This window comes from Branchiostoma floridae, chromosome 12, assembly GCF_000003815.2.
Source record: "Branchiostoma floridae strain S238N-H82 chromosome 12, Bfl_VNyyK, whole genome shotgun sequence".
Lineage (NCBI taxonomy): Eukaryota > Metazoa > Chordata > Leptocardii > Amphioxiformes > Branchiostomatidae > Branchiostoma > Branchiostoma floridae.
In genome coordinates this window covers 20,602,704-20,628,590 of record NC_049990.1, presented here as the reverse complement: position 1 = coordinate 20,628,590, position 25,887 = coordinate 20,602,704, and the positions used below count along the sequence as shown (strand labels likewise).

General features: G+C 43.1%; 3 protein-coding genes across 5 annotated transcripts in view; 2 read left to right on the top strand and 1 right to left on the bottom strand.

The window, feature by feature from the left end:
• Positions 1-1,800: 1,800 nt before the first annotated feature.
• On the top strand, positions 1,801-14,923 carry LOC118427410. The gene is made up of 10 exons (XM_035837202.1): positions 1,801-2,374; positions 3,652-3,769; positions 6,271-6,467; positions 7,905-8,086; positions 8,887-9,025; positions 9,638-9,723; positions 10,320-10,563; positions 10,840-11,133; positions 11,702-11,844; positions 12,341-14,923. Exons 1-10 carry the CDS (start codon positions 2,272-2,274, stop codon positions 13,823-13,825), a joined length of 2,991 nt encoding a protein of 996 aa, XP_035693095.1. The 5' UTR covers positions 1,801-2,271; the 3' UTR covers positions 13,826-14,923.
• Positions 14,924-19,599: 4,676 nt separating this feature from the next.
• Positions 19,600-25,499, top strand: LOC118427492 (3 beta-hydroxysteroid dehydrogenase type 7-like). 3 transcript variants are annotated; one of them, XM_035837316.1, is made up of 4 exons: positions 19,600-19,746; positions 22,235-22,379; positions 23,438-23,590; positions 24,306-25,499. In XM_035837316.1, the coding sequence occupies exons 2-4, from the start codon at positions 22,235-22,237 to the stop codon at positions 25,067-25,069; spliced, it is 1,062 nt and encodes a 353-aa protein (XP_035693209.1). In that variant the 5' UTR covers positions 19,600-19,746; the 3' UTR covers positions 25,070-25,499. The 3 variants fall into 3 exon arrangements, with proteins under 3 accessions (XP_035693209.1, XP_035693210.1, XP_035693211.1); XM_035837317.1 differs by having other exon boundaries at positions 19,601-19,741; XM_035837318.1 differs by having other exon boundaries at positions 19,623-19,738.
• Positions 25,500-25,520: 21 nt separating this feature from the next.
• The window catches only part of LOC118427491 (chymotrypsinogen B-like), a 5,875-nt gene continuing 5,508 nt past the window's right edge, over positions 25,521-25,887 (bottom strand). The window contains exon 8 of the mRNA XM_035837315.1: positions 25,521-25,855. Coding sequence (XP_035693208.1) covers positions 25,694-25,855 — 162 coding nt within the window. The 3' untranslated portion in view covers positions 25,521-25,693. The remainder of the gene's footprint in view (positions 25,856-25,887) is intronic.

Sequence of the window (25,887 nt, the reverse complement as noted above, 5' to 3'; positions counted from 1 at the left end):
ACTGTTGCTGCTGCATGGGGGCTATGACTATTCATGTTGTCTAATGTCTATGGAACTACAGATAAAAGTATCATTGGTCAAATTATGCGAGTAACATTCCGATGTCAAGTGAATAACACCCCAGAAATAAATCTTTAATGAATATCATTGGAAGAACACAAACCAAGGAGACTTAGCAGCTGCATTAGGTCAGTACATTGAAATAGGAAGATATTAGTATATCATGTGACAGAGTAACTACATGTGCATGGGCCATCTGAGACAAAAAAAGGTAGCGTCTCAACAACTTCAAAGTACTGTGGTTGGTTACATACTTAAGAAATCCAAAATAAGTAATGTTCATCCCTGTCCAAACTTACAAATTCAGAAAATGGAATTTCAGAGTCAGACTTTTGCATGGTGCACAACCAACACAGTAAAAAGCTCATTTTTCCAACCACGTACCACAGACAAAAAGGCAAAAATACACAATAGGTCTACAGAAACCCAATACATTTCATGCAGGCCTGAGGTCTACGAACTCTTGTTTGTTTAGTTTTACACTGACCCAGAAACATGCCACTGACCGTTCTAGACTTACAGTAGACAGCCTAATATATAAGATGTATGTCCAAAACTAGGACGCAAATTTGTCCTTTGTGCGTTCAAACAAAAAGATCACATTCGTCACAACTTTTACTGACAGAATTTTGTGGCACACCCTTACGTAGCGCCGAAGGCGCTACCTGTCGCGCCGGAGGCGCGACCACCCTAGGGGTCCGGGGGCATGCTCCCCCGGGAAAATTTGAAATCTAGACCCTCTAAAACGGCATTTCATGCGTTTTGACGGGCAGATTTTGCTGCTAAGTTTGATGGCAATTCTGTTAGAAAGACACATGGTTTTAGCGAGGGCGATGCCCCCAAAATATTCTCACGATTTCGAGTGCCGAAGGTGCGAGCTGTTGCAAGGTTGGTCTTTGGAAATTTGGAAATCTGCACCCTCTGAAACGACATTTTCTGTATTTTGAGGGACAAGTTTTGCTTGCAGACTATGCTAAATCTTATGCCATTTTTGTCAAAGAAAACGATCTTTGAGGGCGATGACCTAAGCTACCACGCACAAATTTTCACCATGTCGTTGTGAGCGCCGGAGGCGTAAGTCATCGCTAGGGAGGTCCGGAGAAAATTTTAAAATCTTGACCGTCTGAAACGTCATTTCCTGAATTTCAGTGGCACATTCTGCTTGTAAACTAAGCTAAGTATGATAGTACAATTTCTATTGGTTTAAAAGATTTTTCAGAGCAACGCTCCCGCAACATATTGTCCTGCGCCGAAGACGCAGTCGTCACAAGGGAGGTCTGGCGAAATTTTGAAATCGGGACTCTCTGAAACGCCATTTCTTGCATTTTCAGGGGTAAACTATGCTGTTAGACTAGCTTGATTTTATGAAATTTCCATCATCAAAAAAATACACAAGGTTTCAGCTTGATTTTTTTGGGGGGCGACGCCCCCCCCCCCCCCAACATATTTTCCGGGGGGCAGCCGCCCCCCCTGCCCCCCCGGTGCCGCCGCCACTGAATTACAATGACAATGAAAGTTACTCTTTATTTTTGAATCATGATATTTATGCCTTTTGCGTTAGCTTGTTGTTTATTTACCGTTGGTATGACACGTAAACAAACCACCAGTAATCAACTTGTATCGATTGATTTCAAGGCGAGGCAAAGGCCCGCGGCCCCACCTTAACACGTAGCATACCTGGTGACCTCTGACCTCTGATGACGTAACACCAAGTGGCAAAGGTGTTGCGTCATCAGAGGGCAGAGGTCACCAGGTATGACTACCTGTGTTAAGGAGGGGCCGCGGGCCTTTGCAAGCAAATTTTTCTCGAGCGAAAATCCGTAAGACTTTCGAATAAAGAAGCGAACCGTGTATCCTTCGTATAAAACTCTCACAACATGTCTTTCCGACTATTCCTTTTCGGTACGATTTAACTGTAAATGCTGTAATATGATACTTCTGACTCACGACACACGTACAGGTAGTACACAGTTCCTGTTCCGAGAAAAATTTGAGTCATTGAAACCACCCAGTTCAACGGCTCTTCTGAGAAGCCCGGACGCACACCGACATTTTATTCAGTGACTCTGCTACGTTCACACTCCTTACATACTATGTTTCGACTCTCCACAAATCTTGAAATCTGTGAATCGTGACTTGAAGACTTCCCCAAAAGGTACCCTAACACCTGAGTACGTGACGTAACTAAGGAGGAAGTGGGATCGTAAGAAAATGGCGGCTGCGTGGGTTCTTCTGATCGCGCTTGTCTTCTGTAGTACGACAATTGACGACGTTCTCACAACTGCCGACGATAGTTCAGGGTTTTCATTGCAAGGTAAGACTTTGTCAAGTTTACTTGTACAATCATATAACATCAACACTTTCAAGTATCGATATGTATTTGTGATTTCAGATCTTTTCTTGCCGCTAAAAGCACAAGTAGTACTACAATCCCGACAAGTGTTCTAAAATTAGATTCCACCGTTGGTCGAGATTATAATTACTTCCGTGAGTTTTTATAGTTACAGCTATTATATAAGGGACTACCACTACTCTACACAGACTCTTAGACAAGTTTCTTATACTTTAGTTCTGAACTCTTACAGTCTATAACACGCCTGACCTAACAGTCTTGAGTAGGAAGTAAATTGAGTGATATTAAGTTGCGTATACACCTTCTGCGACACATCATTAAAACGACGGTGTGGTCAAGCAATATCTGTTGCAGTGTTGAATCTGCTTGCGAGAAACACTTGAATCCTAACTGAGAAAATGTCTTTTTTTAATACACTTACAAACAATTTATAACATATACAAACACCATAGGATACCATGATACATGTATATACATTAATGATTGACTATATAAGTAGTGAGTGGGCGGAGATTTTTTACCCTCTGACCGCACGCCTGGCAAGAATGACCCGGTAAGGCTAACCTGGGCCCATTCGGACTGTTTGTGGAAACGAAAAATAGAAATCATTTATATGTAAAAATATCTGTCACAGTAGAGATGTCGATCCAGTAGAATCGTCGAGTCTCCTAGGAGAGACCCCGATCGGAGTTGGCCCTAGGACCAGATCCGATTCAAACTCAAATGATACTAAGATATAGGAAACAGCAATACTAGATAGCGATCGGGGTCTCTCCTAGGGCCAACTCCGATCCAAACTCATATGATACTAAGATATGGGAAACCGACTGCGATCGGGGTCTCTCCTAGTAGAATCACCGATTCTCCTAGGAGAGATCCCGATCGCAGTCTGTTTCCCATATCTTAGTATCATATGAGTTTGGATCGGAGTTGGCCCTAGGAGAGACCCCGATCGCAATCTATACTAGTAGAATAGTCGATTCTCCTAGGAGAGACCCCGATCGGAGCTGGCCCTAGGACCAGCTCCGATCGCAATCTCTCCTAGGAGAATCGACGATTCTACTGGATCGACATCTCTACTGTGACATATATACAAATAATGCCCACGACTATTCTCTTTACGTCTTGTGTAGTTTGGTGTCATTTATATCATACTTCTCGTTCCCGAAAGCTGTCCGGCTGGGCCCCGGATTGGGAATGTGACGTGAACCAAAATCGATATCGTTTATCGTTGTCAGGACCACCCGACAAGCCTATCAACGTGAGATTCGAGTCCGTCAATTTTAACCACACGCTACGATGGGATCTAGCGCCAAACCACGACAACTCGACTATGTTTACAGTACAGTACATCGGGTAAGTTGATTTTCAATATCTATAAACTCAACACGAAAAGTTTAGAAAACTTGATTTCTGTCAGTATATCTCCGTGAAGACATTGGCAACTGCACTGCATTATATGTCATTGGAAAACTTGTTTATTTTCTATTCAACATTATCCTGCTTATGTTATGACTGAACTCTCTTGGCAACTTGTGTGAGTCGTGAGAAAAATGCCTTTTCGTGTCACACGAAGCAGAAAAACGGGTAGTTGTGGACTTGTAGCTGTACAATTACAATCAAAGCTGAGCACAAGAAAGACTACAGGTTCCTCAAAACAACATTGGACCTTTTGTTAGTAACGTTAACCAAGTAGAATATAAAACACTGAGACCTTGACAAAAGCCGCCGCTTGGCGCAAAGAAGGAAGTATGGTCTTAGATTCTACACGCCAGGGATCTGATGTAATGTTTACTGTAGCATTGTTAATGTTCTGGGGTAGTACCTCTGTGAGAGAAAAATTGACGGTTGGCCTAAGCAAGTGTGTACGAATACGTTGTACCAGTGGGCGGTTGCTGAGGAACCAAAAAGGCAAAATACAATTTGTACAGTTTCTGGTATTGACTTTGGCACACACAAAAGAACTTTCTACAGTGACTTCACAATGCCAACAGTACGTTTTAGGACAGTACTGAAAACAACACGCGTACGGGTGCGAGTGGTAGCCTGAATACTTTGTCTTTGAATGTGTTATTTTGGTCAGTCCTTTCAGATCAATTGTCGAACAAGTTACTTACATATCGACAACGACAACAAAGTGTGTAGTTGGAATTAAAATTCGCTCTAAGGTGACAAACAGTCGACAGAGAAGTTAAGATTCTATCGATTAGTGAAATAATGTCATAGCACCCCTTTATCCCATTATTTTACTAGTAAAAGAAGTTAAGATTGTATCTTTTAGGGAAATATTATGATAGCACCTTTTTATCCCATTATTTTACTAGTAAGAGAAGTTCAGATTGTATCTATTAGTGAAATAATGTGATAGCACCCCTCTATCACATTATTTTATGAGAAAGAAAGAAAGATTAGTCTATTAGTGAAAGAATATGATAGCACCCCTCTATCTCGTTATTTCACTAATAACTAAGAGTATAAAGATAGTTAATAGTGAAAATGATTTATTACTGTGATATCATTGTGTCAACCATTATCGCGTGTGAACTTGTTAACACGGTTTTCGACAGAAACACTTTTTTGAACTAAAATAATGTGATAAATATGCAGTGCTCAGTCGACATCAATTCGAATTCTGTTTTAACACCCCTTGTTGAGAAGACACTTTTGTCAGTCTTATATCTGTGTTAGTATAGCCCTTTTATCTAAAGCATGTTGACTATCTCTAGAGGGAACACAATTTCTTGTGTTTTTAACAGGCAAATAAACGTCATGATATCATCCATGAAATTAACTTGCTGTGGCCTGAATAAAAATAAACTTTTCTACCTGTAATCTTTTATACCTCTAACGGTACTGCACACAAGTAGCAACTTATTTTAACAGTGACATACACAAAGTACAAAGTACATACAGCAGGTAAAGGTTGTACTGCCAGGTACCCATTTTTACACCTGGTTGAAGTCAGGAAGGTCGTGTTTAGTGCCTTTCCCGAGGACGCAATGTCCGGGGCACGGCGAGTACGAACTCAGGACCTCTAGGTCTCGAGCCCAACACTCTACCAGTTACGCCACAATTCTGAATTCTGTGTCAACTGAAATCAAGCTACCACACTACCGTCACTTTATGCACTTCGAAAATACCGGACTAAAAACAACTTCACACTAGCGTTTGTACTGCTCACACAATGCGTACACCAGCGTGTGCTGTGCTTACATACTTCATACACACGTTTTAGTCTCCGGCCTGGTCAAATAGTAGTAGGGGAATTTGGCCAAGTTAGGAAAAAAAAAAGTCTAGTTCGATTTAATTGGCCTAGGAGTGAACTTTTCGGCCACGGGAGTAATCTCCAAGCAGATCCTACGGTGCCATAAGATAGTATCAAAGCTGGCCAGGGACTATAGCCGGCTAAGGGAGTCAAACGGGAGTTTGATACTATACATAACGCACCGTGGATCTGGTTCGAGATTACACGGGAGCTGGATACACTGCAAAAGACTGACTGAAAACAAGAGTAACGTATTTGTCCCTATTTGGCCAAATTCTTCTCTTTCTTAGTACAGTTGACATGTCTGCCCAGAGACTACACACCCGTCGCTATGAGCTTTCGTACTCTAAAGCTAGTTTGTTGTGATTGAATCTTTAGAGCGGGACATCGGGAATCATCCCCGTCCCCGGAAGCCTGGAGACTACACACCCGTCGCTATGGGCTTTCGTACTCTAACGCTAGTTTTGTTGTGATTGAATCTTCAGTGCGGGACATCGGGAATCATTCCCGTCCCCGGAAGCCTGGAGACTACACACCCGTCGCTATGGGCTTTCGTACTCTAACGCTAGTTTTGTCGTGATTGAATCTTTAGAGCGGGACATCGGGAATCATTCCCGTCCCCGGAAGACTGGCAGGAGAAGGCGAAGTGTATCAACATCACGGCGGTGTGCTGCGTGCTTCTCTCCGAGCTGGGGACAGACGGGAACTGGTGGGCACGTGTACGGGCTCTCAACTCTTACGGTACCAGCGACTGGGCAGAGACTACAGTCTTCGAACCGTTTGAAGATAGTAAGTCTAGATAGTAAGTCTAGATAGATAGACGTAAGTGATCATTGATTGATTGATTTAATAGGAACAGCTTTGCATAATGCTTGGCTCAGATTTGAATATCACTTTTACGTTAGTTAACGTTTGTTCTGCTTCCCCCTTTCCACTAGACGGTGATCGCACTGCGCTCTCACTGCGACCTAAATAGGAGTATGTGTATCCTTCGCTTTCACACTGGGTATATCATACAAAACGTAAAAGTGTGACTGAGAACAAAAGAGAACACAGAAAGTGTAAAAGCATTCCTTTCTTTTCTATAGAATTCGTTGAGCGATCTGTCAAATTCTATGTCGCAGAGAGAGTGCGTCGAGAGCGCTGTCGCAGTGGAAAGGGGATATAAAGTATGTGTATTGAGCTACATCAAAGATCGGGGTGCGCTATATGTTTCGGTGAAACGTTTTGTGAACATCCCTACTTAAGAATAGACTGATGTTCTTAGACTTCTAAGGTTCAGTTATTAAGACCACAGTACACTGAGTCCGCTGGTGCATGATGTATTTTGTTGAGTCAGAGTGAAAGACACAAATTTCGGATTTTTTTTGCCGACGCGTCAGAAGATAAAAGTCAATGTAGTGCAGTTTTAGGATCGAGTTTGAAATAATTTGAATATTTTTTTCCTTTGTCTTACTAGGAGTCATTTTGGCTACTGTCCAAGGGCGTGTGCCACTTGCACAAAATGTTAACATGTATATTGCTTCGTGCATGGATAGATATCACTATTCTTTGCGTACTTTACAAATGTTTATGTTTTTCCTGTAGAGAAAAAAAACATATTGTTTTGGATGGTGTGGTCTTTTCATTTCTTCTATTTTTGTCAGTAGCCAATCAGAGCTGAGATTGGATGTTATCTATGCAATGTAAATATGAACAATTTTCAAAATTTCTATCTTTTTACTCGCACACAATGCTAGTACTAAAGGTGAGCCGAATAGTAAAGTTTTGTGCGCAGGTATCTTGACAAAAAAAGGTTACAGGGAAAACATTTTGCATTTGCTCGAAAATGTTGCCTTCCTGATTAACTGTGTATTAACCAAGCTTTTTAAACATATAGTAAGGTTCTTTAGGCACAACCAAGGAGTAGTTACTTCCAACGTTTCGATGTCTATCAGCCACCATCATCAGTGTAGAATGACTGGAAACTACTTCTTGCTGCTACTTATAGCCAATGTAGGTGGCGCTGCAGCAGCAAGAATACCGTCCCAAACGTGGCTCAGCCTGTATCCCCCCTCGTCTCTGTAGCAGCAATAAGTAGTTCCAGCCATTCTACCCTGATGATGGTGTCTGACAGACATCGAAATGTTGGAAATAAGTACTTCCTGGTTGTGCCTAAAGAACCTTACTATATGAATAATTGCCAACTTGATGAAGTTATTTACGGATGATTTTTTAACGTTCCAGCAAAACTAGGTGCCCCAGATTTGGACATCCTTCAAGCTAAGACAGACCGACTGACTCTCCGCATCCGGGCACCGAAAACCCCTTTCTATAACAGCGACAACGGGCGACGCATGCGCATGTCACGCATCTTCAGCAGGATCGAGTGGACGATAACGTATGGAGAAGTCGGGTCAAGTCTTGATGTAAGTACCACTCTTTTTTAAAGAAAAAAAATCGATATCTGTTGTCTTAACATTGCTCAAGAAGTGACCATACCTGATAAATTCTATAACAAGCCTTCGTAGACCTCATACCTTCGTCACTTGTGCTTGTCCCATTAACTATGAGAATGATGGCCTGATTTAAATAATGCTAGACTTGAAATGCTAATTTCTTCTACTAAAGCTAATGGCACAACCCGCCGTACGTGCGAAAACGTGAGCAATCTTTTGGGATCCGTAAGTGATAAGTACCGCCTCAGTACGAACTCGTAGGGAATCCGACGGATTTTGGAGCACACAAACACGCCGTAGAACTTTACGTTCAGGCAAGGAGGTTTTTTTTAACCTCCTTGGTGGAGGCAAAACTTTGTGTGCCATCGGGCTGCGGATTCGCCCACCGTACATGCCAGTACGGGCGACACGCCTGCCCCGTACAGCCTGAACGTTTTCAGAAAAACGGGGCGGATGTGGCCTCCCCCAAAAACGCACGTACGGCGGGCTTGCCATTAGCTTTAGTAGAAGAAATTACTTTGGAATCTCAACTCCTTAGCCCACCATTCTCCATCGTGAGATTCTAATCAGTATGATGTATGTGTATTTTTCTTTAAAATTACAGATGTTTTAAGCAGTACACTGTCCATTTGTAGAAAGATTTTTCCTCCAAGAATTATGCAAATTTCACTAACATTTGCATAATTTATGTCAGTCTATTTCTGTTTCTCTTTTTGTGAAAAAAGAAAACAAAACATTTTCTGACGTTTAATTTTCTTCAACGTGTACAGCTGGAGAAAGAAACCACAGAGAAAGACATTGTGCTGAATAACCTTTACCCGGGGAAGCACTACTGTATCAGCGTGAGGGGCCGGTACATAGAGAAGATAGGAGACACAGGGCGGATATGCGCTGATACACAGGAGGACGGTAAAACACGTTTTTGTATACTAAAAGTACCGTGGCCGATAGCAACAATGTGCAACACCTATTTTTCTGCTCAACAAACCATTTTTTTCTGCTCAACACACTGACTTTCTTGCGCTGCACACTTACTTTGGGACCGCGTAGCGTAGCGGCAATGTGTTCGGCTCGTGACTGTACTGAGAGGTCGCGGGTTTGAATCCGGCTGCCGTGTTACCGATCTTGTGCCCTTGGGAAAGGCACTCTACACGACTTTCTTCACTTTACTCAGGTAAAAATGAGTACCTAGATATAGCTTCGGCTAGGGCCGTCCCTCGGATAGGACGTTAAATGGAGGTCCCGTGTCTGGGGAGAGCCATACCCCAGGCACGTTAAAAAACCCGCCACACGTGCGATGGTGCGGTGTGAGTGGTTCAAAACCTACAGTACCTTGGCCGCACCTGGGGCAATTGCTGTCGTATTGAGGTCACCTGAGTGGCGCTGAATGGCAGCTCGCTCCAGACACTTGCGATTTAGCCCCGCCAAATTGAAGCTTTCAACCTCCTTGGTACATTTATGGCTTTCTGACGTGTTTTCTGCATGCGATGCCAAAGACGAAACCCTTCTCTGTCTCCCCAGTTCCCTCCGCCGGTGCCCGGTTCCTGGCCTTCAGAGTGGATGACTGTACCAGGTACCCTTTGAGGAACATCCAACTCACCTGGCAGGTACGGATTGATAGAAGACCCTATAATCAATGAATATTACACTGTCATCTCCTTTTGGCATGCATCCTTCATGCTACTAGTTTTAGACCTTCATGAAATAAAAGTCTGACCCAGAATAACTTGAGTTTAAGTAAGGCTTAGGTCACATTTCCAAAGCGGGGCCAGGCCGGAAAGCTTTCGGGAGCGAAAAGAATGATATAAAAGACATCAAAATACACAAAAATGACAAAATAAGATTCATGAGAATGATCTGTGTATATTTCTAGGTATACAGTTTAATTTTTCGTTTCTTAAAACATCCCGGCCGGGCGCCTCTTTGGAAATGTGACCTAAGCCTAAACAGGAGAAGAAGAAAATCTCTTAGGCTTACGTCACATTTCCACAAAGGGGCCCGGCCGGGCAGTTTTAGGGAACGAAACGTAAAATATTAAATGACAGCAAAAAACACAGAACGGACCAAAAAATAATTAAACAGCATGTCTTGTTACATATCTATTGGCATAAACTTTTTCGTTCCCGCAAACAGCCCGGCCGGGCCCCGGGTAGAAAATGTGACGTAGGCCCTAGTCGGAAATTTTCTTGTTATCGTTTTGCAGCCTCCAGCGGAAGAAAATTGGAATGGGGAACTCCAGACGTACAAAATCAGGTACAGGGAGGTTGGGACTTTCAGCACAGAGATGACACATTCGTTGGTTCCGGTGGAAGTTACCGACTTCATCATTCGGGACCTGTCCGCATCCAAAGCGTACATTGTTGACGTGGCTGCGTGCACTTCCGCCGGATGTAGTGATCCACCCGCTCAACACAACATGCTGAGGGTTCCATCGCTCCAAATAGCAGGTATTAAAAGGACTTATTATTAATGAGAAATGACGGGATATTTTTGACATGTTTAATTTGTTGAAGGTTAACATCACTCTAGTTTTTAGCGTGCTTTCTTTCCTTCTTTGGTCTTTCTTTCTTTGTTTCTTTCTTCCTTTCTTTCTCTCTGTGTCTGTTTCTTTCTCTCCCTCCCCCTCTCTCTCTCTCTATATATATATATTAAACGTTAGATGAATGGCCTATAGATTTAGATTTTAGAGTGAAATGTGCTGTTTTCTTCCGTCTTAACCCCAGATGCATCGCCCGATGCTCCAAACGTAAGCGCCGCGGCATTGTCACCAACGTCCATGCAAGTCAACTGGAGTCCGCTAGAGGACGCCTGTGTACAGGGGTACATGGTGCAGTACGACCCTGATGTGGAGCCCGTTAGTGTGGACACCGTCAACGCCGTGAACCTGACAGGACTGGTGCCGGGGAAGGAGTACCATGTCTGCGTGAAGGCACGACTACCCTCCGCTGACGTGCGTGGGTTTGGAGAGTGTGCCAGAAGTGCGGGAGTCTATGCACGGACAGAGGCTTCAGAAGCTGGTAAGGCAACATCTTAAAAGGGCATTCCAGAAGGCAATGTTATCTTCCGAAAGATATTACTAGTAATTGTAGGGAGTGACAAATGCATACTACTTTACTTTAAGTACCCATTAGCCCACGCGCATCAAAAAGCACTCAGTCTTGTACAAACTACCTAAGTACCTTCTGATTAAATAAATCAATCTCAGCCTCTAGCTGAATACAATCTGCTTGACAACGCATGACTTAAAGTTAGGTTAGGTTAGGTTAGGTTACAAAAACAATTCAGGGGCGCTAAGAAAAACACGTCTTGTCATGTGTTCTTTGATATCTTGTGAACAATTGACCTTCTTGGTGTGCTTAGCGCCCCTCATTTATGCCGAAAATATTCAAGATAAAGGAAGGTCTACACGCATAGGGAATGCATGCGTAGGGCCTGCATACTTTTAGTGAGTGTCATATTGTTTTACAAACACACCTTGCGTATTTAATTATTCACCTCAAGTGGAATTCTACCAAAGTTCGGCTGATTATATATTTATTGATACATTATCTATTGGAAAATAACACAATACTTATTTCCTCACAGATTCTCACATCTTGGTCCGGACGGTTCTGCCAATCCTTGCCGTGGCGTGCCTGTTGGTACTTGTCTGTTTCCTGGTTCTGTGGATGCGTGGCAGCCCCTTCCTCAGTATCAGCAAAATCAACATTGTACTTCCTCCTGTCCTGGTAGGTGGCGCTGTTCTAGTAACCTGGCTACCAGACCCCAACCCAATCTCAAAAGTATCTACCCAACACAATAGGTATCTTTAGTATCGGGCTGGGTTCTGGCAGCCAGGCTACTTTTCTAGGAGAAGTAAAATATCATTATACGTGGTAACATTTCTTTTATAGATTGCTCTTGGCTGTCATGAGACTAGGATGGTTTAAGGCTACTAAATGTTGTATAATTTTTTATGTATATGCATACACACAAATGCACACTCATATAGAGACACATAGGCGCAGACACAGACAGATAAACACACGCACACATGCACACACGTACACACAGATGCTCAGACACAGATACGCACACGCACACACACTCATGGACATACATACACGTACGAACACTACTAGTAACTTGTGAAATGACTTGTATCAATTGTAACAATTGGAGGCCTTACAAGCCAGTCTCATATAAAATTGGCTCACATATCTATCAACGCCTTCTCATTTTCAGGTTGAAATCAAAGAGACCAAAGACAGATCTGCTTTTGAGCCGATCTCTTCTTCATCAAGCAAAGAGAGCATGGACGATCTCGACACCATTCGTACCAGACTCATTCGCCAAAAGAGCAAATTGGTCAAATCTCTTCAAAATCTTCCCGACAACTTATCCCTTGACGACGGCGCCTTTACGAGCGAGAAGAAGAGATTGCTGAGCTGGAAGTCAGACAAGGATCTTGTAGTTAAAGTCGTGATATCGCAGCAGAAGAGCGAAGACGAAGATGAGCCGTCATCTCCGACCAGCACGGATTCCGGAAACGTTTCCGGTCCGTCCTCTCTGATAACGGATTCCGGTGCCGACGAATCGTCCAACTTTCCGGTCACAACGGATTCTCCGGTGTCACCTAAGAAGAAAAATTTCCTCGAGTCATTTCTACGAGCGTCCACAGATAGTCCACTCCCTTCCAAAGAGGCTGAAGAGAACTGGCCGGAGACTGCACACACGACGTCCTCGGCCGAAATTGACCCTTATGTACACGCAACCGACGGTGCGTTGGAAGAAGATGTGGACGAAGATTTCCAGGTGGGAGGATGCAAAAATCAGTCCAACCCGTATGTTCTAGCGGAGAATCTTCCTCTACTGGCACCAACATTCAACCAAGGATTTACGTCTAACGCAAAGCCACAAACCACTGTCGCACCGTCCCCCAACCTCTCTACGCAAAGGGGTGTACCCGGCTTGCCAACCCCGAGCGCATTTCTTCCAAGGCCGGGCGAAACCTCACCCCCTACCCAATCCATGTCGTCAGGAAGCTCCATAGATCCTTATGTGGTGTCTGCAGCCCCTTTGCGTTCACTACCAGTCCCTCGTTCTGCCCAAAACTCTCCGGACTCTCCTTCAAGCTCTTCAACCAGCAGTATAGATCCGTACGTACAAGCCGCAGGAGGCCCGAGAGGATGGCAGAACCCACTAGCTTCTTCCTCCTCGATGTCGTCTGGGAGTGACGTCGATCCGTACCTCCGAGCGAGCAGTACTCCATCGGGTACCAGTCTGACACCAAGCGCCGCCCAGCGTCCACCTGCAAGACTGCATCTTCCACCCGGACCATCGCGAACACGACCGCCTCCAGGTAACAACTTGAACTCCTCATCGATGTCGTCTGAGAGTGACGTCGATCCGTACCTCCGAGTGAGCAGTACTCCATCGGGTACCGGTCTGAGACCAAGCGCCGCCCAGCGTCCACCTGCAGGACTGCATCTTCCACCCGGACCATCGCGAACACGACCGCCTCCAAGTAACAACTTAAACTCCTCCTCGATGTCGTCTGAGAGTGACGTCGATCCCTACGTCCAGGCAAGTAGCAGACAGGCTACTCCATCGGGTAACAGTCAGAGACCAAGCGCCGCCCAGCGTCCACCTGCAGGACTGCATCTTCCACCCGGTCCATCCCAACCGTCTCCATCTAACAACTTGAACTCCTCTTCGGACACGAAATGAAGATTACCAAAACCCTTGGGTGGCAAGGTAGATGATCATGTTGCCGTGTATATAGCAGGGGAGTACAAAGTAGAAGAAAAAGTGGAAAATATGTGAATACCTCTGAGGTGTATGTATTACCTAGAAGGAGCTTGTTGTTAGTTAGTTTATGATATCACAAGATAGGTATTTTAAAGGCCACAAGAATACTGAAGAATATGCGTGTACAACTGTTATGCACACGTTCTTAATTTTGATTTGACTATGCACTTCACGAGTTTGAAGTACATTTTGTACTGCCACATTACATTAGATAATTGTACATCAGACAGCCACAAAAGTTTCTATGTCTTAATTAAAAAAGGGTTTCAAGCTGCCCTAAAACATAAAATTAATTTTGATTTGACTATGCACTTCACAAGTTTGAAGTACATTTTGTACTGCCACATTACGTTAGATAATTGTACATCAGACAGCCACAAAAGTTTCTACGTCTTAAAAAAGGGTTTCATGCAAGCTGCCCTAAAACATAAAAGTGTTCAGAACACATGTTCATTTTGTATATACATGTAGGTACTATTAGAATAGATGATATCTTCTTACATTAAAATTTTATCGAACTAGTTATGTATACGTGTAGATATCTCAACTAGCCAACTATTTCAACCAAACTAGCTCTGTGAAAGATATGTGGAAATTATGAGGTGTTAGTTTCTGTACGTAGTGCATAATGAGTCTTTATGGAGTACAGTATACCTATGTATATGTGTAAAGCACATCACATTTATGAATCTATATGTAACGTTAGGTTCTGATTGGTTTTTGATGTCTTTTTGAAGGCGTCTTTGTCAGCCTTTCTATTTTTTTTTCCTTTAGATTTTTTTTCAGATGTCAGACGTCAAAGAGAAAAATTGAAACGCCTTCAAATGTCAAAAACAATCCGGAGACTAACCTCTGCTTGGAGATTATAGCATTGTTGTAGAAGATAGATGCATCTTTTTCACCTAGCCTGTGCTTACACGATCTCTGGGGTTAATGACCCCCCTCCCGGGGCAATTGTAGGGCCGGCCGCTAGGGGCGCGATTTTAGCCAGGCTACCGTTTTACCGCCATCTACGTTCAATCTGCTATATATAACGTTATGTATAACGTTGTGAGGGTCAAAGTAGCCACGTGTATGATGCTATTAAAATTTTCTTTGGGAACATAATATCTGCGTCATAACTTCTTGAACAAAAGGGAAGAAAATTAACTCCCCGTCCCGTGCATAACTCTCCTCGGCAATGTAGAAGGGTAATTCAACACCCTCACAGCGCCACCAAATGAAGTACATTTCAAGATTCCCTTTGCTATAATGATGATAATCACCATTGTAGCAAAATCTTACCCAGTAAATAGTAAACTTGCGCCTTGTTTTAGCCCCGATAACTGTAGAAAATACTAGCTAACTAGGGTACAGTAACGTTGTATTGAACGCAAACGAGGGCGCGCTCACACAACTTACGATTTTCTAAATGTAATTGAGACAAACACAAAACAAACAAGATACAAAATTAAAATGACAGCTGTGAATTTCATTTACAAATGTAGTTTTATTTGTGGATTGATTAAGACCACAATCTAAACCTATGGCTTCTTCGCGGCGCTTGGTACGAGCGTGTTAGAAGGCTATATCTGGAACAGAAAGTCTTCTCGAAGACAATGTACCTGGATCACAACGCCTCTTAGCGGCGAGAGGTAGCTCCTGCACTAGACTAGTAACTAGGGGTGGGTACTGGTACAAAACCGGTTTTTCTTAATGGACCGGTCCGGAAAAAACGACCTGAAAAAATTCGGTGAACCGGATGTTGGACTAGCCTGTGTTTACACAAGCTCTCGCCGGCTGGGCTTAATGGAGGTGGTAATCGTAGGGCCGGCCGCTAGGGGCGCGATTTTAGTCAGGCTAGATGTTGGACCTATTGGAAAATGAACAGATTATATGATCAGGCATTCACACGTTTAGAGGCTTACCGGTTGGAGAAAATAACAAGAGCGTAGTAGAGTAGAGTCTATAGTCATTTCTACCAAGTTTTACAGTCAATCGTACAGAAATCGTACAGAGGCATTTAGCGTTGTAGGATTTTAAAAGGCCAGTGGGAGTCGATGCTCACAAAACAGATTTTTTTTTTGTAGCGAAATGGACCATTGTTTTGAGTACTGTCCATTCACAAGTTCTCGCATACTAAATCAGGTCCGGACCTGGACCTGATCCTCTGGACCTGAACCGGACCTGGACCTGAATTTTCTGTACCGGTGTGACAGCGTTCTCGCCCCCCCCGTGATCTCGCCCCCCCGGGGGCGAAATCACTAGCGATCTCGCCCCCCCGGGGCGAAATCACTAGCGATCTCGCCCTCCCCGGCTAGTGATCTCGCCCCCCTGCCTCGCCCCCCTTTAGCGATTTCGCCCCCCCCCCCCCAAAAAAACGGGTTTACATGACATTTTAGAAGTTGATTGGTATAAATCACAAAATGTAGTTTCATAATGATATAAGTACACGAGTTTGATACATAACTCCATTCATAGTATCAATATTAACGTAATTACATGGTAATAAGATAGTTGAACGTGTTTCAGACAAGGAGGGTTTGGTCCCTTGTATTCCCATTATTGCATATACCTGAGTCTTGACATAAGATGTATTTCATTGTATTCACCTGTCCTCAAGCAACCTTTATATCTCCAATATGAGGTCTCTACAATGAAGTGACCACAAAAGAACTATGTAATGTCTTTATTAATTATGCAAATATTAGGTATTAATTAGAATAACGCACATTTTGGTATATGCACCTGGCCAAGGGATATCTTCACCTCCAACATGACTGTCTTTTCTAGTATTTACGAACTGATGCATTTACCCGTGTTTCTTAAGACAAGTACTTTACCAGTGTTTGTGTAGCATTTAGCAACAGCTATATCAACTTGCGCGTAGATAGTGTTTATAATGAGAAACTATTATTCACGTGTGTTTTTGTTAGTGCTTTGGAAATGTTTCCAGCACAAGAAAGAAAACACTGCGACAAATTGAAAACATATAGCTGACGTATTCCGTACCATAGACGGTGTTGATTTATACGTTCCCAGTAGCACTGTTTTATGCCACCTCAGCTGCAAAAATTGTCTTTTTTCATTTCAATGTCATGTTTGCACCGAACAATATAATATCGACTTTCGAGGTATGACATCTTACAGTACGGTAATAAGGTGCCATATAGGTACCAGGTAACACACCATATACGTTACTCCCCAGGTGCAGTATAGTACCAGGTAGCGCACCTGCAATATGTAGTAGCCAGCTGCTCTGGGGGGGGGGGGGGCGAAAACGCTAAAGGGGGGCGAAAACGCTAGTGATCTCGCCCCCCGGGGGGGGCGAGATCGCCGGGGGGGCGAGATCGCTGTCACACCGGTACCCACCCCTACTACCCTTTGGTAGTAGTAATCTCCAAGCAGATATAGGGTCAGTATTTTAGATATTTCCTTTTGCGGTGTTTATAACTTTTTTTTACATCTTTTCAATAAGATTATAAATGATAAAAGATAACAAGGAAACCAAATATACGTTGTATAAGTTATACTGCCCTCTCCTTCATTTTTTAAGAACTAAGCTTATAACCCCCACTCCGGGTCAAAGGTTAAGTGTATTGTATACTATAGTAGATAACGTTATGACGCAGGCAACGTCATAGTTTGATAAGTACGTGCGAACATCTGCGGTTACCTGTCTAACCCTTATACTAGAACGGACACTTAGGAGCATGACATTGTTTGTTTACGTCACGGTAAACAGTAACTACATGTACCTCAAGTCGTAACACCGGGTCGACCAGTTATCACTGGGTAAAACCGGACTGAACTGGTTTGATCCACTCCGAGGATGGCCGGATCGTAAAAGCATGATGTGGTTTTCTTCAGGACATCCGTAGATTCTAAAACCTCCTAATTTGGACCGTAGCCACTTTCCAGTTGCGAGCAAGTACCATAAGCGTCAATGGTTATGACGAAGGCTTATGACAAGAAATATGTCAAAGGCTTCGAACCCTCGCGATCTCAAGGTCCAAAAGACACAGACTTTCACCTGGTACCCTGTCATCTTATCGATTTTTTTAAAGAATTGGCCTCGAGATGGATTGAACAAGGCCGGCCAAGTAGTCCCCATATACATGTACTATGATACCACACGTAGGATACCGTCTATGACAAGAAATATGACAAAGGCTTCGAACCCTCGACTTCAAGGTCCAAACGTCACAAACTTCCACCTTGTACCCTGTCACCTTATCGATTTTTTCAACAATTGGCCTAGAGATAGATTGAACTAGGCCAAGTAGTCGTCATAGACTACATGTAATACCACACGTAGGACACCGTCTATGACAAGGAATATGACAAAGGCTTCGAACCCTCGCGATCTCAATGTCCAAAGACACAGACTTTCACCTCGTACCCTGTCACCTTATCGATTTTTTTCAAGAATTGGCCTCGGGATGGATTGAACAAGGCCGGCCAAGTAGTACCATAGACTACATGTAATACCACACGTAGGGTACCGTCTATGACAAGGAATATGACAAAGGCTTCAAACCCTCGACTTCAAGGTCCAACAGTCACAAACTTTCACCACGTACCCTGTCACCTTATCGATTTTTTCAAGAATTGGCCTCGAGCTAGATTGAACAAAATCAAACAATCCTCCTAGACTACGCGTAATACAACACGTAGGTTACCGTCATTTCCTGACTCATCACCGCAGAAGAGTACAATATAAAATCACCACTCGCCAGTGAGTGGGCACTCCACAAGAGAGCCCTTAGAAGACACAGAATCGCTGCACGTTAGACAGTAAAAGTGAGTTTGCTTTACTAGCTTAATCTTATTTCCTTGTCATCCATTATTATTATTACCTTCGTCAAGAAAGCTATGTTTTGGGTACCGTTTGTATGTATGTATGTATGTATGTAGAAGACCAGCATAACTCAAGAACGCCAGGATGGATTGTAATTGTATTGATATTCAGTATGTGGGTAGGTCTTGATGAGACCTGGAAACGATTAGATTTTGTTAAGTAGATGGAAGGTAGTTTGACATTGCAATATTTTGAAAATTTTGACATTTGAACTCCACGTCGTTGACCTGAAATTTCTAAATACCCAGTTTTGTACAACAACGAATTTAGGTTACCCCACGAATTAAGGTGAACAAGGTTATATGTCTATTATATAGTGGTGCGTACCTAAATTCATATTCAGGTTCAGGTCGATTCAGGTCCAGCAGTTCAGGTTCGGGTCCGGACTTTAATTCCGGACCTGAACCCATCATTGCATATTATGTGCACTAGAAAGTTTTCTATTTTGAGGGGGAGGGGGGATGGTGCATATAAAATTGCATGTTAGCATGAATTGAAATGCAATGTGAAAAATACATGCAAATTAGATATAGCCAGTGTAAACACAAAATGTTTTTTGTCTTTTTCCAGTGAAAATGTCACTTTCTATGGAAGGTTTTAGATGCTTTAGAACAAAAAAAGGGAATATAATTGACAGGTAGCTTTTTGCAAGTCCGGACTTGGCTCCGGACATTTAGGTTTTTTTTTTTGGACTTGGACCTAAACATTTTTAGGTCCAATTCCAAGTCCGGGCTTTAGGTACGCACCACTATGTCTATATAACCTTTTTGGGTCAAGCTAACCGGTACCCGGCACCCTTGTTACATAATATTTGTGTTGTGTAATCGGAAGTGCCCCCCCCCCCATGTTTAGAATAGACTACTCTATGCCGTATAATAGGTAGTCAGGTGGGAAAGAATATCAGTTACACCTGAGACGACGGCTTAGAAGGGTCGACACCCATGTAACAAGAATTGATCCAAGATCGGGTGCTGCTGTGATCTTCGTATATTGTAGTGCGGTTTGTCCTCCTTTATTACATATCTTATAGTAGTAGAAGTAGTAGTAGTAGTAGTAGTAGTAGTAGTAGTAGTAGTAGTAGTAGTAGTAGTAGTAGTAGTAGTGGTAGTAGTGGTAGGTAGTAGTAGCAGTAGGTGGATTGAAAGCTAATCATGTTTATGTTTTAGGCCTGCTGGTTGTTTCTTTATGTATATATTTTGCTCGATATGCCATAAGGAAGACATGAAACTACAACACTCTTGTAGTTCCAAACAAAATATCGATGTGCTCAAGTTGACGTATTACGTGATGACCAAAATGGGTTGTAACATGCGATCACGTATTGGGTGGACGGTTTTGACGACCGAGCGGACGCATTCAAAGCTACGTGCACCCGATCGGACGCATTGCTACGCCTGGGCGGACATATCACCCGCCCAGAGTCACGGGAAAATCACAAGTGGGGCGGAAACAAAGGACCACAAAGGTGACGCGTTGTTGCGTCATATAACTTTATATAAGTTATATGACGCAACAGTGCGTCACCTTTGTTTCTGCATCCTTCTTACCTGGGGTTACGGATGATAGAATTCGGTAGCCTCTACCAGGCTCCGCGGATCGGTGGTCTAATTGTAGAAATTGGACAAAAAGATGAAATAACCCCCCTAGTTGGCCGACTCCCCTAGCGTACTACTGTCAGTGCTGACTCTTTCTGTCCATTTCTACTATTAGACCACCGATCCACGGAGCCTGGTAGAGGCTACGAATTCGATCGGCAAACTGAGGGGTAGAATTGGTCAGAAGATCCATTCCAAGGGAGTGTTAATATTGCAAATTCAACCCTACGGTGGACAAACTCCCCTGGAGAATTTTCTTAGTATGACCAACGTTGTTAGTCTGGTAAAGGACACTATATACTAGTATATAATTTAAGTTCCTCGCCTGGTAGAGACTAGGCGGAAGTAGGTCGTCCACGTAAACAGCGTAGTGTCCTTTTAAGTAGGTCAGCGCGTGACAGTGAGGTGACTTCGTCTATAGCCTATCGGGTTACAGTATACCTCATTCGATCATCTGAAGACAAAGATAAAAGCTGACGTCACATTTCAAAACCGGGTCCCGGTCGAGCTGTTTGTGGAAACGAAAAATAGAAATGTATTACGTAAAAAAAACTACTACTGTATTCTCTTTACGTCCTGCGTAGTTTGGTGTCTTTTATATCATATATTTCGTTCCCGAAAGCTGCCCGGTCGGGCCCCAGTTTAGAAATGTGACGAAGGCCAAAGAGAGCGCAGTGTCATGGATCATGACATTCTATGTATCATGTAAACTAGTATCAACTATCGGCGACTAAAATTATATTGGTCGGGTCTATCCGGTCGGGAACAACTTATTGTGGTGACCAGGTTGAAGCACTACCACTCCAGGTATATTACTAGTGCTAGTAGTATCCAGATTATGCATATGCCTTCCTAGTTTGTATGTCCTGTATTTTATATGTTGTTACTCAAATGTTATTGTACTGTACGTTGTTGATGTTATTTTAATGTGAGAGAGAGCAAGTTGTAAAGGTCCTTCGGACTTGTTTGCCCTCCCCATCACATTGTGATAAACAAACAAACAAATCGCTACACCTGGACATTTCTTAAGCCCATATTGATGAGGCAAACGACAGAAATCGCTGTCACCTAGCCTGATTATTTTTAAATCTCGCTTATAGCAGCCCGCCAAACATCCGCCGGCCCTCCGCGGGGAGGTGCCAGTTACAGCCCTGGACAGCGGAGTTTGTGTTACACAGACTAGCTGTCACCCACAGCACCCAACCGTACATCTGCTTGGAAAAAAAGATCGGTTGCCCAAATCTGAAAAGTCCGGGTCCAGCTCGACTGAGGGCACAACCCGCCGTACGTGCAATTTGTCCGTACATTTTTTGGAGGCCACGTCCGCCACGTATTTCTGAAAACGTTCAGGCTGTACAGGGCAGGCGCGACGGCCGTACTGGCACGTACGGGGGGCGAATCCGCAACATAAGACAAACCAAGCCTGTTAAAGAATGGGCTATTTAATCCTGTGTTGTTGTTGTTTTGCTGGATTTTTCTCTTTTTTTTCGCCATCGCGCATTAGTCTTGGTGTCTCCAGGGGACGCCATCCATAGAATTAACCAGCGTGGCCTTGTAACGTTATATAAATCTTATATAAAGTGTTCAGAACAAATGATACGAAATCCTGCTGGTCAAAATGAAGTCGCTAGGAGCCCTAACTCTAAAGTACAGATCTGTCCAAGCCCTATTACCCCAAATAAAGTCTGGCAACAACCCTATATAATGATATATTTTGTACCACAGCAAATAAACAAACAAACAAACAAATATATATAAACGGACCAGAAAATATTACCAAAACGCTTCTGAAAATACAATACAATACAATAGTACAAATTCCTTTCATTCGTGGGACAATGTCTCCTCCGATATCAACCAATAGTTTTTTTTTCCTTGTGATTGGACCAATAGATGCCAGCAAACCTGACCTACGTCATCACTGGTGGGTGTGGCTTCCTGGGGTCACATCTAGTGCGCATGCTCTTGGAGAGGGATGAACACATCCGGGAACTTCGGGTGGTGGATAAAACCGTCAACGAATGTGTGACTCCTTGTGGTAAGGATTCTTAGCTTCGTACATGAGCTGAAAAAAATGTTAGAATTATCATAGCATTCTTAACATTATCATCATTATTCTAACTGTTGCTATCATTATTATCATCATCATTATCATTATTAATGATATCATCGTCTTTCAGATGGGACATAAAACGGGGGTCCCGTGTTCGAGGAGGTGCCTGGAGCACGTAAATCAGCCTCATTACAAAACATTGGGTAACGCTAGTTCACCTTTATCCGCGGGGTAACCTATATTCGTAGGTTTAAAAAACAGGCGTGTTACGTGATAGCGACGGGCAGTGGTTTTAAACTAAAACATTGTAAAAATATCGCCGTTTGAAACCGCCGTCCGCCGACTTGATTTCCCTAAATGCCCTGTTTTAGGAACAACGGATATAGGTTACCCTGTGGATAAAGGTGAATCGGTGTTACCTACTGGCTGCAAATAATACACCAGATGTATTACAATGATAAATGATATTGATATAAATAACTGTTAATAACAAAAACAGTAGGCGTGAATTTGACAATATATTCGCTAAAACGTAGATTTATGCATGACCTAAAGAAATAAAAGAATTATAGAAACGTCAAATACTAGTACATAACGTAATGCAGTACATCACAAGTTTTGTTGTGAGTGTTTGTGTTTTGATATACAATTATCATAAAAAGGATGAAGTAGAATTCTTATTACACAACCAGTGGGTACTTACATTGCCTACGTTTCGATGTCTCTCAGACACCTTCGTCAGAGCTTCTAACTGCTACATGTAGGCGGGACGAGGGGAGATACAAGCGTAGCCACGTTTGGGACTGTTTTCTCACCGCAAAAGCGCCACCTACATCGGCTACATAATTATAGCGATGAGAAGCAGAACTCCAGTCAAAAGCTCTGACCAGGGTGTCTGAGAGACATCGAAACGTAAGTAACGTACGTACCCATCTGGTTGTGTAATAAGAATTCTACTTCATCGATATTTTACCAACCTGATGAAACAATTTTCGGATATCTTGAAACATTTATCTTGCATTTTATCACATATAAATCAACAGAAAAGGTTCACGTCTACGAAGCGGACATCCGGAGTAAAGAACGAATGTCAGAAATCTGCTCGGGTGCTGACGTCATCATACACGCGGCCTCTCTGATTGACGTCCCGGACGGCACGTTCACTCAGGAGGAATTATGGGATGTCAACGTCAGAGGTAACAAGCTGTCAATCATGAGAGCTGTAAATAAGATGACACGCAGAATGATGTCTGTAGTTAGTAGGGTTTAAAGTGGCCTGTACACTTAGTGGTTGGCTAGATATTAGCATTGACAGTATCTTGGTACTGGTAGATCCGCTTGGTCTTTTTCTGTATATTGACGGTCGATTGTACGTTGGAAAGATAAATAGCTAGAATATAATGTACATTGATGACAGCTTTTACGTTAGGGACGGGGCACGTCATAATCGCGACACAACGTTTTCTTTTAATGTCGTTTGTTAATTATTTATTTCAAGCACCAACGAATAGTAAAGAGTAAAGATATACAGTACAGCACAGAGAATATATCAGCATCAGTTACTGCATTCTGCATCTATAGTCTTCGGAAAGTCCTATAACTGCATTTACTCTTTCTTGATCTTTTCCCACTGTGCCTTGCATCCTGCAAGCTTCCTTCAAGAATATATAGATACAATAATTAAGTAAATATGGAATCATAGCAATTTATATACACAGGCGTTTCCAGAGGTATTTGAAGAAGGTGTTGCATTGTATAATGGTGTTGGATGGGTAGAAAAAATGATATCCAAAGAGTAGCACTGTTTTCGCCATTTGTTTTCGTCAGGTGTTATGTTTTTTTCCAGATAATAGTGCAGCAATATCAATTTTTCTAACTAAGGACACCTCTTTCTTCTTTATTTTTCCTAAGGTACAGAGAACCTTCTCAACTGTTGCTTAGCAACAGATGTCAAGTGTCTCGTCTACACAAGCAGTGTAGATGCGTTCGGTCCCAATTGGAGAGGGGATCCACTCGAAGATGGCGTCGAAGAGTCACCTTACGATCGCACCCATCTTTCCTCAGCCTACGGGACATCCAAGATGGCGGCCGAAAGTCTGGTGCTGGAGTTCAACGGAAGAACGACCAAAGATGGCGGCAAACTTCGCACTTGCGCATTGCGACCCCCGCATATTTATGGGGAGGGGAGCAAGCTTGATCTTTCGTTCGTTAAACTTTCGAAGCTTGGAACTAGAATTTCATCTCCTGACGTGAAAGCTCGCCAGGCATACGTGGGTAACGTAGCTCTTGCACATCTCCTGGCGGCGGACAAGCTAGTTTCCCCCGACGGTATCGCCTGTGGTCGCGTGTATAATATTCACGACGACACACCTATCACTAATTACCAAGATTTCTTTGAGTACCTCTGCCCTGATGTCAAAATCCACGAGAAAATGATCCTTCCTTTGTGGCTTCTCTACTTCATAGCCGGTATTTTCGGGTCTCTTCGACTTCTTTTGAAACCTTTTTGCAACTTTGTTCCTCCTTTGAGCAGAGCTCCTTTACTGGCATGTAATACAACTTTCTACTTAAACTGTGCAAAAGCTAGAAAGGACCTAGGATACTCGCCGATATATGCATGGGAGCAGAGTAGACAAAGAACGGCAGACTGGATAGAAAAACAACTGACCGAATGAGTGAATGAGTGCTGGCATCACGGTGACCATGTGGTTAGAGTTCTTACTTTAACTCAAAATGTAAAGGTTCTTAGTTCTGTACCCACTCAACTTAACTCAACTTTATTTTACATTACTTCACTTTAGTTTACATTGCTGTCAGTGTAGCACGTAATTATAAGTGCATACCAAAAGTTGCGTATACAACTTGGTGTCAGATGTGGGATTGATGCTGTAGATTTTAAGTATTAACAGGCCGATTTGAGATTCTCATGAATAGGTTCAAAGGTATAAAAATTTTCATTTACAACAGTACTGTTGGTTATAATTACTTTCCTTAATACGATAATAAGGAATATACATCTACATGTCCGGTTGACGCCTTTCGACGTGATACACCCGTGTCGAAGAAGTAATTTAGGAGCAGACAATAAAAGGACAAACGATGAAATCGTGTCTTTGAATCTTTATTGACTACTGTGCATATAATGTAGTTGATAAACCGATGTTAACTTGGCTCTTTATGAGTAACGATGTTGAAGGCGAACTGCCTTATAGACAATTGATCACTGTGTTCCCTCCTTATACTTGCTGTTTTAGCCGCAGGTCGGTACGTCGTTGAGAGGGAACTGCGTGAATGGCAACTTAGTTGTTGGCCATGGTGGAGTCGAGCCACTGGCGGAGGTTGGTGACGCGAGCGTACACGGCAGGGGTGGAGGTGCTGCACTGGGAGCTTCCCCACGACACAACTCCGATCAGGTTCCAGGCACCGTCCTTCTGGCACACCAGCGGGCCGCCAGAGTCACCCTGGGGGGGGGGGGGGGGGGGGGGGGGGGGGG

What these genes read in the sequence shown, in the direction of transcription:
- LOC118427492 (XM_035837316.1), top strand. Translation starts at nt 22,235, where the DNA reads ATGCCAGCAAACCTGACCTACGTCATCACTGGTGGGTGTGGCTTCCTG. An exon ending in CGAATGTGTGACTCCTTGTG is followed by an intron (nt 22,380 to 23,437) that starts GTAAGGATTCTT and finishes ATAAATCAACAG; the next exon opens with AAAAGGTTCACGTCTACGAA. An exon ending in ATGGGATGTCAACGTCAGAG is followed by an intron (nt 23,591 to 24,305) that starts GTAACAAGCTGT and finishes ATTTTTCCTAAG; the next exon opens with GTACAGAGAACCTTCTCAAC.
- LOC118427410 (XM_035837202.1), top strand. Translation starts at nt 2,272, where the DNA reads ATGGCGGCTGCGTGGGTTCTTCTGATCGCGCTTGTCTTCTGTAGTACG. An exon ending in AAGTCGGGTCAAGTCTTGAT is followed by an intron (nt 8,087 to 8,886) that starts GTAAGTACCACT and finishes CAACGTGTACAG; the next exon opens with CTGGAGAAAGAAACCACAGA. An exon ending in GACAGAGGCTTCAGAAGCTG is followed by an intron (nt 11,134 to 11,701) that starts GTAAGGCAACAT and finishes ATTTCCTCACAG; the next exon opens with ATTCTCACATCTTGGTCCGG.